This window comes from Notechis scutatus, chromosome 4, assembly GCF_049901735.1.
Source record: "Notechis scutatus isolate UNSWTSFEM ecotype Mainland chromosome 4, rNotScu1.2, whole genome shotgun sequence".
NCBI lineage: Eukaryota > Metazoa > Chordata > Lepidosauria > Squamata > Elapidae > Notechis > Notechis scutatus.
The window spans coordinates 1,908,667-1,923,406 of NC_142012.1; the positions used below are offsets into that span (position 1 = coordinate 1,908,667).

The 14,740-nt window shown below is 47.0% G+C and overlaps 1 protein-coding gene across 1 annotated transcript in view; it reads left to right on the forward strand.

Annotated features, from left to right (window-relative positions):
- The window catches only part of DNAAF9 (dynein axonemal assembly factor 9), a 119,128-nt gene that overhangs the window by 87,829 nt on the left and 16,559 nt on the right, over nucleotides 1-14,740 (forward strand). Inside the window, exons 27-33 of the mRNA XM_087962569.1 lie at nucleotides 801-926; nucleotides 2,438-2,475; nucleotides 4,509-4,644; nucleotides 6,513-6,599; nucleotides 9,580-9,686; nucleotides 10,552-10,626; nucleotides 12,126-12,334. Of these exons, the coding sequence (XP_087818695.1) occupies nucleotides 801-926; nucleotides 2,438-2,475; nucleotides 4,509-4,644; nucleotides 6,513-6,599; nucleotides 9,580-9,686; nucleotides 10,552-10,626; nucleotides 12,126-12,334 (778 nt within the window). The remainder of the gene's footprint in view (nucleotides 1-800; nucleotides 927-2,437; nucleotides 2,476-4,508; nucleotides 4,645-6,512; nucleotides 6,600-9,579; nucleotides 9,687-10,551; nucleotides 10,627-12,125; nucleotides 12,335-14,740) is intronic.

Genomic DNA, 14,740 nt, shown 5'->3' on the forward strand with positions numbered 1-14,740 from the left:
CTATTCTATTCTATTCTGTATTTCTATTCTACTCTACTCTACTCTATTCTATTCACTGTTTCCTAGTATGATTTGATGGCTTATTTGTACCCTATGTCTATTATTAAGTGTTGTGCTTCATGATTCTTGACTCTTGAGGAATGTATCTCTTCTTTTATGCCCACCGAGAGCATTTGCACCAAAGACAAATTCCTTGTGTGCCCAATCACACTTGGCCAATAAAGAATTAAAGGGCCCAGCAGAGATTAGACTACCTGAGACTTCTCAGGAAACAACAACTGAATGGAAAACTGCTGGTGACCTTCTACCGCTGCACCATAGAGAGCATTTTAACACACTGCACCTCTGTATGGTTTAGGGGCAGATAGGAAAGAGCTCCAGAGGGTTAAGGTCATTGCCCAGAGGATCATTGGTTGCCCTCTCCCCTCCTTGGAAGAGCTTTATAGCTCCTGCTACCTTAAGAAGGTTCAAAACGTCCTCAAAGATCCATCTCATCCTGGGAACCCCCTTTTTTTTTTGAACTATTACCATCTGGTAGATGGTTCAGGATAATAATAAAAACAAAGAGAAAAATAGGCAGAAAAACAGCTTCTATCCCAGGGCAGTAACTCTATTGAACTCTACTGTATAGGCAATATTAATGCAATATCAGGGGTTTTCAATTCAATGTGCAGAATGCGAAGGATGGGTGTTTGTGTTCATTTTCATGGTCATAATGTACACTGAAGATGGGCATTTAATTTCACTGTACGAGGTGCAATGACAATAAAGTAAACTAAATTCTATTCTATTCTCTACAGATACACTGACGTGATTGACGTTGTCCAGGCCCTTCAGACTCACCCGGACGTAGACGTGAAGGCCTCCTTTGCGATTGGCGCAGTCACAACGTGTGTTGAGCCCCTCAGCTCTTACATGGAACACAGGTACACAACCCGTCTCCATGCTCAGGTGCCTGTTTGTTGTGTTCGCCGGCAGCAGCTGTGGACGGCTGAGGTCTCGGAGAGCGAGGACTCAGATGAGGGGCCTGCGTGTGACGCAGGGATGGGGCCAGGACCATCAGGGAGTGGAGTGCTGCCTTCGGAGATGGTGGAGGCTGGCAGCAGTGAGGAAGAGGCCCCCGAGGAGCCTGTGCCCAGTGTGCGTGCGCTAAGGTGGGATTCCCAAATCCGGTCTCCTGCTTTCTACTTTGAGGCCCGAACGCAGCGGTCTCCAAAACTTGGCAACTTTTTAAGACGTGTGGACTTCATCTCCCAGAATTCCCCAGCCAGGCACAGTTGAATAATAAGTATTGAGTAATAAGTATTGATTCCCCATTTTCCCCATTTTATCAAAATTAATCACTATATATCTTAACTCCTATAACACTTCTTCATGTGGAATCTCTATCCTTTCTCTCTTTAACCAGAGGTGGGATTCTACAGGTTCGCACCTATTCGCTAGAACCGGTTGTTAACATTCTTAGCAGTTCGGAGAACCGGTTGTTGGAAGAAATTACTGGGCTAATCCTGTAAGGAAGGCAGGAAGGAAACATTCTGGTGTTGCTTACAGAAACTGCCCCTCCGTTAACCCTCATTACATTCTTGGCAGGACTGAACTTCCTGTCTCAGGAACGTCTCTGGAGATTTTTTCCCCTCCTTTGCTGGTACTTTGCTTGTGTAGGGAGTGACCATTCAAAGTCACTGGCACTGAAAAAAGTGACTTATGACCATTTTTCACACTTGCAGCATCCCCACAGTCATGAGAGGCCAGGCGAGGAGATGCGTGCCTCGATGTGAGTGATATTGAGTTGGCCACACCCAGCCAATAACATGACCACCAAGTCATGTCCACCCAGTCACATGAGCACCAAGCCACGACCACCACCTAAGCCACGCCCACAGAACCGGTTGTTAAGATGTTTGAATCCCACCCAAAGATGATGGCATTTAACCATCATCTTTGCAGTATTTACTCCACACGTCTTAAAAGATTCCAATTTAGAGACCGCAAATTAGGCCAAAGTGGCTGAGGTTACCCAAGAACGGATAAAATTAGTGGATCTCAGTTGGCTTCCATTAGCTTGAAGAACACAGCAAAGTATCTGCGGAAGGAAAATGATTAAAGTAATGTTTCCTCACCTTGGGAAATTGAAGATGTGTGGACTTCAAGTCCCAGAATTCCCCAGCCAGCTGTGCTGGCTGGGGAATTCTGGGACATGAAGTCCACACATCTTCAAATTTCCAAGGTTGAGGAACACAGGTTTAAAGGCTTAAACACAACAGGTTCCTTATTCAGTCGTATTCCCTGAGTTTTCAGCCTAGAAGTACGTTCACTATCAAAATGTCAAAGCCTGCAGAATCGAATCTGAATCCCGAGAAGATGCTTGTCAAGGATTAACTTTCTCTAAAGTTCTGTGACACAAAGTTTCCCCACGTTCATCCTTGTCTTTTTTCAGGTTTCTTTTCCCCAAGTTTCTGGACCAGTGTTCCCAAGGTCAGTATTTCTCCAAAGTTGGCTTGTTGTAGAGATGAACTGGCACACTGCAGTGTGACGCCCATAAACCCTCAGTTAAACAAAAGCCGCACGATCTGGGGAATAGCGGCCATCTCTTCTAGAAAGGTCCGTTTGAAAGAGTCAGCCATAATGCCACAAACCGATAGAGCAAGGTTTTTACAAACTTTGCAACTTTTAAGACTTCTGTCTGCGGAGATTCTCACTCATTCAGAGCCTGGTTATCCCAAAGGAGCTTTTTTTTTTTTTTTTTTTTCAAGAGGCAGCTGGACTTTCTTGTTTTTCTTTGAAGACCTTTCACTCCTCCTCCAGGAAGCTTCTTCAGCTCTGACTGGATCTTTCCACTCCTCTCCATTCAGTTAGAGCTGAAGAAGCTTCTTGGATGTGAAGCGAAACGTCTTCAACTAAAAACAAGGAAGTCCAGTTGCGTCTTGAAATAAAAGCACCTTTGAGTTTAAGACTTGTGGACTTCAACTCCCAGAATTCCCCAACAAGCACGGGGGGGTGGAGTGGTGACAGATAATTGCCCTTTTATAATTTGTGGACTTCAACTCCCAGAATTCCCCAGCCAGCATGAGGGAATGATGGGCCTTTTATGACTTGTGGACTTCAACTCCCAGAATTCCTCAGCCAGCATGAGGGAATGATGGGCCTTTTATGACTTGGGGACTTCAACTCCCAGAATTCCCCAGCCAGCATGGGGAATGATGGGCCTTTATGACTTGTGGACTTCAACTCCCAGAATTCCTCAGCCAGCATGAGGGAATGACGGGCCTTTTATGACTTGGGGACTTCAACTCCCAGAATTCCCCAGCCAGCATGAGGGCATGACGGGCCTTTTATGACTTGTGGACTTCAACTCCCAGAATTCCCCAGCCAGCATGAGAGAATGACGGGCCTTTTATGACTTGTGGACTTCAACTCCCAGAATTCCCCAGCCAGCATGAGGGAATGACGGGCCTTTATGACTTGGGGACTTCAACTCCCAGAATTCCCCAGCCAGCATGAGGGCATGACGGGCCTTTTATGACTTGTGGACTTCAACTCCCAGAATTCCCCAGCCAGCATGAGAGAATGACGGGCCTTTTATGACTTGTGGACTTCAACTCCCAGAATTCCCCAGCCAGCGTGAGGGAATGACGGGCCTTTATGACTTGGGGACTTCAACTCCCAGAATTCCCCAGCCAGCATGAGGGAATGATGGGCCTTTTATGACTTGTGGACTTCAACTCCCAGAATTCCCCAGCCACCATGAGGGAATGACGGGCCTTTATGACTTGTGGACTTCAACTCCCAGAATTCCCAGCCACCATGAGGGAATGACGGGCCTTTTATGACTTGGGGACTTCAACTCCCAGAATTCCCCAGCCAGCATGAGGGAATGATGGGCCTTTTATGACTTGGGGACTTCAACTCCCAGAATTCCTCAGCCAGCATGAGGGAATGATGGGCCTTTTATGACTTGGGGACTTCAACTCCCAGAATTCCCCAGCCAGCATGAGGGAATGATGGGCCTTTATGACTTGTGGACTTCAACTCCCAGAATTCCCCAGCCACCATGAGGGAATGACGGGCCTTTTATGACTTGTGGACTTCAACTCCCAGAATTCCCCAGCCACCATGAGGGAATGACGGGCCTTTTATGACTTGTGGACTTCAACTCCCAGAATTCCTCAGCCAGCATGAGGGAATGATGGGCCTTTTATGACTTGGGGACTTCAACTCCCAGAATTCCCCAGCCAGCATGAGGGAATGACGGGCCTTTTATGACTTGGGGACTTCAACTCCCAGAATTCCCCAGCAAGCATGAGGGAATGACGGGCCTTTTATGACTTGTGGACTTCAACTCCCAGAATTCCCCAGCTGGCATGGCTGCCTGAGGAATTCTGGAAGTCAAAGTCCACAAGTCATAAAGCGGTCATCGCTCCCCACCTCTGCTTTGCGAAATGGCATTCTGAAAGGCCAAAGAGCAGAGCGTTCCTGTCCTTGCATTGATGGCCTTTTTCCCTTGGCAGGTTTAGTGAGTAACGTGGTGTTCACAAGCCATACAACCGAGCAGAGAAGCCCGCTTCTCGTCCAGCTGCAGAAACTCATCCGAGCTGCCAACTCTTCCGTTTCTTTTATCCTAGCAGAAAACGGCATCGTAACTCGGTAATCCATAAAACATTTGAAAAGCCCCAAAATGATAAAAGCTTTAAGAGCTACTCTGTAAGGTGGGTTGAGCTGAGAGGGAGGGACTGGCCCAGTCACCCAGCTGGCTTTCATGCCTAAGGTGGGACTAGAACTCCCCATCTCCTGGTGATTGGCCCAAAGTCACCCAGCAGGCTTTCATGTCTAAGGCGGGACTAGAACTCCCCGTCTCCTGGTGATTGGCCCAAAGTCACCCAGCTGGCTTTCATGCCTAAGGCGGGACTAGAACTCCCCGTCTCCTGGTGATTGGCCCAAAGTCACCCAGCAGGCTTTCATGTCTAAGGTGGGACTAGAACTCCCCGTCTCCTGGTGATTGGCCCAAAGTCACCCAGCTGGCTTTCATGCCTAAGGCGGGACTAGAACTCCCGTCTCCTGGTGATTGGCCCAAAGTCACCCAGCAGGCTTTCATGTCTAAGGCGGGACTAGAACTCCCCGTCTCCTGGTGATTGGCCCAAAGTCACCCAGCTGGCTTTCATGCCTAAGGTGGGACTAGAACTCCCCATCTCCTGGTGATTGGCCCAAAGTCACCCAGCTGGCTTTCATGTCTAAGGCGGGACTAGAACTCCCCGTCTCCTGGTGATTGGCCCAAAGTCACCCAGCTGGCTTTCATGCCTAAGGCGGGACTAGAACTCCCCGTCTCCTGGTGATTGGCCCAAAGTCACCCAGCAGGCTTTCATGTCTAAGGCGGGACTAGAACTCACCGTCTCCTGGTGATTGGCCCAAAGTCACCCAACTGGCTTTCATGTCTAAGGCGGGACTAGAACTCCCCGTCTCCTGGTGATTGGCCCAAAGTTACCCAGCTGGCTTTCATGCCTAAGGCGGGACTAGAACTCCCCGTCTCCTGGTGATTGGCCCAAAGTCACCCAGCAGGCTTTCATGTCTAAGGCGGGACTAGAACTCACCGTCTCCTGGTGATTGGTCCATAGTCACCCAGTTGGCTTTCATGCCTAAGATGGGACTAGAACTTCCCGTCTCCTGGTGATTGGTCCATAGTCACCCAGTTGGCTTTCATGCCTAAGGTGGGACTAGAACTTCCCGTCTCCTGGTGATTGGTCCATAGTCACCCAGTTGGCTTTCATGCCTAAGGCGGGACTAGAACTCACCGTCTCCTGGTGATTGGTCCAAAATCACCCAGTTGGCTTTCATGCCTAAGGCGGGACTAGAACTCACCGTCTCCTGGTGATTGGCCCAAAATCACCCAGTTGGCTTTCATGCCTAAGGTGGGACTAGAACTCACCGTCTCCTGGTGATTGGCCCAAAGTCACCCAGTTGGCTTTCATGCCTAAGGCGGGACTAGAACTCACCATCTCCTGCTTTCTAGCTTGATGCCTTAACCACTAACTAGACCAATGGCTCTTTTTGTCCTCAATGTGAAAAATGCTTCACTCACCACAATTGTTTTGAACGCTCTGCCATATCTAATATCTTTCATATTTATCTTTTTATTAATTCTGAAAGCCGGCCAGAATCACTTTTATCAATGAGGCGAGCAGCACATCAATGTCATTCATAAATGGAGAATTGCAAGCCAGGACGAGATCAAACAGGCCTCACAGCCTCACAGACTCCAAGAAAGAGCGAATGAGCGTTTCCATAAAGCTTCAGAGTTTAGAATCAATTTTTCCTTACCTGACGTCACTTCTGGGGCTTTGGCACATAGCACGACACGGTCTTTGAAGTTGAGGCGCTGATGGGAAAATTGGAAGGCGCAGCCCTTAGCACACATCTAGAGAGATCGAGTTTCAGAGAGGCTGCTTTCAAGGCCCCGTGAAAACAAAAATCTCACTAAATATGAATAAGTCAATAAAATTTGGATTCTCTCCCGCTAGGAATGAGGACATCGAGCTAATCCTTTCAGAAAACAGCTTCTCCGACCCCCAGATGTTGGCAACTCGCTATTTAATGTACCCCGGCTGGCAAGTATCTGTGTTTGGCAAAATGTTTGACCCAGTGACTTTTAATATGCATGTATCTATGTATACAGGGAGTCCTTGACTTAAGAACAGTTCATTTAATCATCATCATCATTTAACGACCCCATAATCCCTTGTGGGGTGGGGTCTGGCCAAGTGAATGGAGCTAGCAGAGTGTTTACTGGCCGGATGCTCTTCCTGTTGCCGGTGAGGAGTTTTGTTCGGCAGATATATTCTCATTATGTGTTCAGAGAGAGGAATATCTGCCTCTACCTAGGATCAAACTCACAGCCTCCTGATTGTGAGGCGAGAACTCCACCTCTAGGCCACCACTGCACCGCTCTTAAGAACAGTTCATTTAATGACTGTTCAAAATTACAACAGCACTGAAAAAAAGTACTTACCGTGGTTTCTCAGAGTTAATTATCTTTGCCGCATCCTCACAGCCACGTGATCAAAATTCAGGAGCTTGGCAATGGATTCATATTTATGACCATTGAAGTGTCCCTGGGGGGTCACTTGATTCCCTTTTGCGACCTTCTGACAAGGAAGCCAGATTTCACTTAACAACTAGGTTAGTAACTGAACAACTGCAGTGATTCGTTTAACAACCGTGGCAAGAAACGGCGTAAAATGGGGGCAAAACTCACCTAACAAATGTCTCATTTAACAACAGAAATGTTGGGCACATTTGTGAAGTGACTCTGCAGTCATAGAGGGTATCTTAACTTACTGCACCTCTGTAGGGTTTGCCAATTGCACAGGGGCAGATAGGACAGCACTCCAGAGGGTTAATGTCATTGCCCCTCAGAGGATCAATTGGTTGCCCTCTTCCCTCTTTGGAAGAGCTTTATAGCTCCCGCTGCCTTAAGAAGGTTCAAAACATCCTCAAAGATCCATCTCATCCTGGGCACCCTTTTTTTTTTTTTTTTTTGAACTATTACCATCTGGCAGACGGTTCAGGATAATAAAAAAACAAGCACAAGTAGGCTGAAAAACAGCTTCTATCCCAGGGCAGTAGCTCTTTTGAACTCTACTGTGTAATAGTGCAATATTAATGCAGTATCAGGGGTTTTCAATTCAATGTATATAGAATGTGAAGGATGTGGGTTTGTGTTCATTTTCATAGTCATCATGTACACTGAACTTTAATTTCGTCGTATGAGCTGCAATGACAATAAAGTAAACTAAACTAAACGAAGCAAATGCATCCGTTGTTAAGCAAAACAGTGCTTTGCTCTGGCACGGATTCAGTGGTAGGATTCAATTTTTTTTTACTACTGGTTCTGTGGGGGTGTGGCTGGGAGGGCATAGCAGGGGAAGGATATACTGCAAAATCACCCTTCCCTCCCCCACCCCACTGACCTGCTTTCCAGCTCCGTTCTCCTGTGCAGGGCAACCAAAGGAGACCCAGCTGAACAGCTGGGACTCAATGGGAGGCAGAGAAGAGATGGGGTTGGTGGGGCCAGTCGGAGGTGGGATTGGCTGGTTCTCCGAACCGCTCAGAATTTCTGCTACCGGTTCTCCAGAACTGCTCAGAACCAGCTGAGTACCACCTCTGCACGATTTTTACTCAATAACATGTGGATCATAGGACCTGTGGGACACTGCAAATCTCTGTAAATGCAGCGTAATTGCAAAATTACCTGGAGTACAGTCACGTGATCACCAGAGAGATAATGATCATAATGACCTGTCATAAGTCAAGGACTATTTTGGAAAGGAAAGTACATGCTTAAGATTTGAGCTGGGAAAGATTTTTTTAATAGCAACTTTAAAGACTTGTGGACTTCAACTCCCAGAATTCTTCAGCCAGGAGGAATTCTGGGAGTTGAAGTCCACAAGACTTAAAAGCTGCCAAGTTTGGAGACCTCTGCCTTATTGTATAACAGATAACAGATAATCAGAGTTGGAAGGGACCTTATAGGTCACCTAGTCCAACCCCCCCCCCCCAAGCAGGAGACCCTACACCATTTCTGACAAATTATCAGGCTTCCCAGAATGCACTTCTGTTAAGGTAAACTGAACCTTATCCCTCTGGGATAAGAATTTTTAGGAATTTTTCTTATCCGCTATGTGCAAAACTTAATCTCCCTCTCGCGGTCCAGCCCTTCCAGCTGCAGGCCAGCACATCTGGAACCCTTCTCGCACTGTTTATATGATCGCATGAAGCTGCAATTTTTTTGTGCCTGTTCTGTTTTGAGGTGCACATATGTTTAGCACGTTCCTTATTTTTATTTCCTGGAAAAATAACAACTTGCAGCCTAAATTCAGGGCTGTTCTCAAGTTAAGACCAAACCAGGCGCAGTTAAGCAGAACTATAATCTTACAACGATTTTATTTAGTGACCATTCAAAATTACAACAATACTGGAAAAGTCCCTTCTGATTGGTCCTCACACTTATGACTATCCCGGAATTCCCACGGTCACATGATCAAATTTCAGGCACTTGGCCACTGGCATGTACTTGTGACAGTTGCAATGTCCCGGGGTCTTGTCATCACCTTCCCAGATTGTCAATGGGGGGAGCCAGTCTCGCTTAACGGATGCATGATTCACTTAACAACTTTAAGAAGTTTGCTTAACAACCGTGGTTAGAAAGGTGGTAAAATGGATCAGAGCTCCCTTAACTGTCTTACTTAGCGATGGAAGTTTTGGGTTCAGTTGTGGTCGTTAAGTCGAGGACAACTTGTATCACCTGTGTAGAATATTATTTTAATGCTCTTTTTAACAGGCGTGCCAAGCTCAAACCAGACAACTCCAGACAAAATATATTTGCTATATTTTTATATTTATTACAAGAGTCATTATCTCTTCTTCAGCAGTTTCTCTCCTTTGGAAAGCAGAACTTGCCTGCTTTATTAAAATGTTCCAAAATGGAAAATTGGCTTTTAAAGCCATTTGCCTGCTTTTCAAAAAGCAATGCGTAATTAAGAGTGAATAATTTTCCTTTCATTAATTAATATTTTTCCCCCTTTTCAGGTTCGATGGGAAATTTAGAGCCGGTTCTGTCTTCCCCCCCATGGTCCAAATTTGTGTGTGGTTTAACCGTCCTTTGGAGAAAATGCGCTTTGCGGCTAAATGTAAAGGTAAATTATCGGGGGGGTTTTAGCGCCATGGAGTCTTAACGTGGGCATTTTGTCCCTCCGGAATGGAATACAAGAATATATAACTGAAACTCTTTATCAGAAGATGCAGCCTTGGTATAAACTTCAGATGAAATACGTTTAGTATAATTTTAAAAACTCATATGTAATATAATATTTTTTTTTCATTTTATGTATCTGATCTTAGACACTTAAAAAAAAGGTTTAAGCCAACCAACATTGATTGTTTATTGCTGTGAAAGCTTGGGATAAAAGTGATAAATAGTTGTTTATTCTCATCTTGGGAACTTTAAGAAGAGTGGACTTCAACTCCCAGAATTCCCCAGCCAGCGATGCTGGCTGGGGAATTCTGGGAGTTGAAGTCCACCCCTCTCAATGTCACCAAGATTGAGAAACACTGAATTAGAGGGAAATCAAACGCTCCATAAGATTTTGCCAAAACCCAAAATGATGCTAAATGTTCCTTCTCCCCTTTCAGCCACCCAGGTAGATCAAAAGAGGCAGCTCCTTGATCACATCCTTGTAGCCGCCATCTTGAATTTTTTTTGCCCATGGTGGACAACTTACACACTCTTTGAGGGGAAAAAAATGGCAATCCCACCTTTCTTAAGGTGCCATGAAAAGACAAACTTCTACTGAGATCCAGTTTGACAACGCAGCTCAGCTGCGTTTAAGCCAAAGGACCTTCCTAATTAGAAATACACAAAAACGGGTGGACTTCAACTCCCAGCATCCCCCCAGTCAACATGGCCGCCTAGGAATTCTGGGAGTTGCGGTCCACCCTTCTTAATAGGTGCCGCGGTTGAGAGACGCTGCTCTAATCATCAAAATGGTCTTTTCAAAACAGCGTTGAAGTCATCCAACAAATCGAGTCCGTTCTCTGGAAACATCTACCACATTTTTGGCAAAGTCAAGTTTTCAGGTAAATGTTTAGCCTCAACCTCATCCCCCTTTTCCAAATTATTTTTGCTAGTATTTAAAACAAGATGGGGGGGGGACCCCACTCAGCCTTGACCGATGGGACTTTTATGGCTACCGAGCCTGGTGGAACAACCGGTTCGGTGAGCGTGTGCTTTGCGCGCCTGCAACCCAGCGTTTAAAGAGCAAAGCGTAAGCTCTAAAACTCGGGGGGCTGCTGGGGGTTTGTAAGGGTTCGGGAGAATCTCACTCCTGGCTGGCTCCGCCCACCCTTCTTCCTCCCCAGCCAGGAGTCCCCACACCACCCATTTTGGATGCAGGGAAGTGCAGGGCGCCCAGAGGCTCAGGGCGAAAACGGGGAGCCTTCGGAGCCCCGGGAGGCCGTTTTCACACTTCCGGAGGCTTTGAGGAAAGCCTCCGGAGTCCCGGGAGGGTGAAAACGCCCCCTTCCCCGCCGCGGTGCAGGAGGCCGACTAGGCCACGCCCCACCATGGCCACGCCTACCCAGCAACCGGGCAGAGAACCCGTTTTGCTGAAATTGTTGTGAAACTTACCTTCTACTGCAGCCCCCCCCCCCGGTGAGGGAAACAGCTGAGGCGTGGCAATCCGCCTGTCAGCTGAGCTATCAAACACGGAAATAAAGGACAGACTCGTCCAGGGGTCTCCAACCTTGGCAACTTTAAGCCTGGTGGAGTTCCAACTCCCAGAATTTCCCAGCCAGCTGATCTGACCCAACCTGGTTCCAAGAGAGCAAACGCAAGACCAAAGCCGCAACCCCCACCTTTTAAGGTTTAATCCACGAATTCTGTTTCTTCACAGAGAAAAGGCTGCTTCCAACTAATTAGCTCCGATAAGGAAGAGCCTGGCCCAGTTGTTTTTCCACAGCTGCCAAAAAACCCACCGATAAGGGATAGTTTGCAAGAGTTTTCAAATACTAACTATAATGTCCACGAGGCTGAGTTTCAGAGCGTCTTTGCCTTCTGCAAAGGACGCTTCTTCCAACCTGGCTTTTATCTTCTTGAAGGAGGGGCCATTACCTTGCAGCCTGACTCCCGAGTCGCCCGTGCTGCTGCAGCTGCTCTCTCTCCTACGAGCGAACCTGCGCTCACGCGCACTTAGCACAGGCTCCTCGGGAACCTCCTCATCGCTGCTGCCAGCCCCCACCATCTCCGAAAGCAGCACTCTACTCCCTAATGGTCCTGGGCCCTCATCTGAGTCCTCGCTCTCCTCAGCCGTCCACACCTGCTGCCGGCTAACCACAACACCAGCAAACTGGCTGGGGAATTCTGGGAGTTGAAGTCCGCAGGGCTTAAAGTTGCCAAGGTTGGAGACAGGGGCCAACTGATCGCCATAGCTCCCAGTTCACAGGAACCAGTCCAAATGGGCAGAATCCCTACCCCTGCTTATTACCCGAGAGCACCTCAGGGACCCCTCCTCACTGAACCACAGACACCTCCCATGAATAACCCTCCCTTATCCCCTTTTGCCGTTTCTCTGACGCAGATTCGGACCGGACGGTCGAAGTATGTCACCATGCATTTTCCAACACCTTAAGCCTGGTACCTGTCCAGGAGGGGCCCCTCCCTTCCCCTCCCGAGTCCAGAACTGAGAACCGGGATTATTCGGGATCTCAGGAAAGCTTCTTGGTGTTTGTGGGATGTTCTCTCAAAGAAGATGACATGAAGGACTGGCTCAGGCAGACGGCCAAACAGGTGAGAGTCTCTACCGGATTCCTCGGAGGCACGGGGGGGAGAAGTGGAGTTACCCCTCCCTCATTAGGAAATTGCAGGTAGTCCTCAACTTACGACCACAACTGACTCCAAAATTCACGTCGCTAAGTGAAAAATTCATTTGAGTTTTGCCCTATTTTACGACTTCTCTTGCCCCGTATTTTTTAAGTGAATCACCAAAGTTGTTAAAACCAGTAACCTGATCGTTCGGTGAATGCATTTTCCCCGTTGAAGTTGCTCGTCCAGAAGGTCGCAACCGTCATAAATGCGAGTCGATTGTCAAGCATCCAAATGTAAACCACGTCACCCTGGGGATGCTGCAATGGTCGTGTGAAAAAAGGGCCCTAAGTCACTTTTTTTTTCAGGGCTGTTGCAACGTCGAACGGTCACTGAACGCACTGTTGTAAGTCGAGGACTAGCTGTACACGTCTGAAGGCATTAAAGTGAGGTGTTTGGGCTCTGAAAGCTAGAGAGAACCCGCCACCTGTGATGCCCACATTGCAAAGAAATGCATTTAGGTTATGAAATGTTTAGCACAGACGCTGAATTTTTAGTTCCATGGCAGAGCTCCTGACAGGAACATCTGGTTTGGTACCACTGCTGTCACTGCAAACTGGCTTTGATAAGAGATCTTACCCGGATGAAGGATCCTGGATTTTATTTGCAAAGGTGGCTCACAAGAAATGATCTATATATAAAAGCAAAATGCCACTCATGCATCATCACAAAATCTCCAGAACTGTAAAGGCCACAAAGTTGAAATTTGGCCCATATGTTCCTCTTGGCTTCTAGGGGCTCACTAAGAAAGGATTTTTTGAAATGACCATCAGAGCATTAGTATTTCCTATAATATTATTATTATTATTATTATTACTATTATTATTACTATTATTATTATTACTATTATTATTATTACTATTATTATTATTACTATTATTATTATTACTATTATTATTATTGGTGTTGTTGTTATTGCTATTATTGCTATTATTGCTATTATGTTTTTGTTGTTATTATTATTATTATTATTTTTAATAATAATAATATAAATATTAACACACCCTGATGCAAAGGAGTTCTACTCCCCCTTCCAACCTGAAAAGAAATCTCTTCCAAATGCAAAACACAAGCAGAGGAGAGGAGTTCCAGTTTCAGTTTCAGAGCGCCAAGCAGCTTTAGTACAGAACAGTTGAGCTACGCCATGCCCTGGCTCCTTGCTGTCTCCCTGCTCACACAGCAAATACTCTTTCAGTTTCCAAATAGCCCTCTTCTCTCGCACACACTGACAGGACGCTAGCCAGACGAACGCCGATGGAGGCTGGTAGACAGAGGCAGATTTCCCCCCCCCCCTCCTTATTTTCCTCCCCCAAAACTAAGCCCGGCCACCTAGTTTCGTAGCGAAACACCAATATAGAGCCAGCCTTGTTACATAAGGATAATTTGCATGCCTTCCTTGTCGAGAGGACAGCGACAAGGGAGCCAACGTGAACTTCAAGTTTCCCTGCCGCCACCAAACCCCGGTGCCCTTTCTGCTTTTCTCGTGGGCTTCAGGACATCTGTCGGGGTGAGCTCATCTCGGTTCTGCCGGGGACCCGAGTGCACGGCGGCAGGCGAAAGTCACGGGGAGTTAGTTCTCACTAAGTCAGCAAGCCACCAACTAGAAAGCAGACCCGACCTTTGCAGATACAAGGGACAGATGGGAAGAGAAGCTTTGCGCAGAAAGAGGGGCCGGGGCTGTCTGGGTGGAGCAGAGGCGGGGGGGGAAAGGGCAGAGAAAGGTCTGAAGACCGATTCTATAAATAGGGCTCGCCTCCCAAACACAGCAGTAGCCGGGATTCTTTCATTGTGGGCCTCCCAAAGTTTCTTTTAATGCAGAGAACCAAGGAGAAAGGCTTGGATAATGACCAGTTAGTGGGATTGGTCCTGGGCCTAACTGCACAGCTCCACGCAGCATAAATAACAGATAACAGGTAAGTAGAGTTGGAAGGGACCTTAGAGGTCATCTAGTTTACCCCCCACCCACCCACCCCCGCCCAAGTGGGAGACCCTACACCATTTCTGACAGATGGCAGTCCAATCTCTTCTTGAAAGCTTCCGGTGATGAAGCTCCCACAACTTCTGAAGGCAACTTCTATTCCACGGGTTGATGGTTCTCCCTGTCAGAAAGTTTCTCTTTATTTCCAGGTTGAATCTCTCCTGGTTCAGTTTCCATCCATCATAACCAAGAAAAGGTTGGGGGGGGTGCATATATACATGTACACATACACACATATATCTATATATATCTGTATATACATATACATACACACACACACACACACACACACACACACACCTATAAATAATAAGTATATAGCTGAATCTGGACTGGAAGGGAAGGGGAAAGAG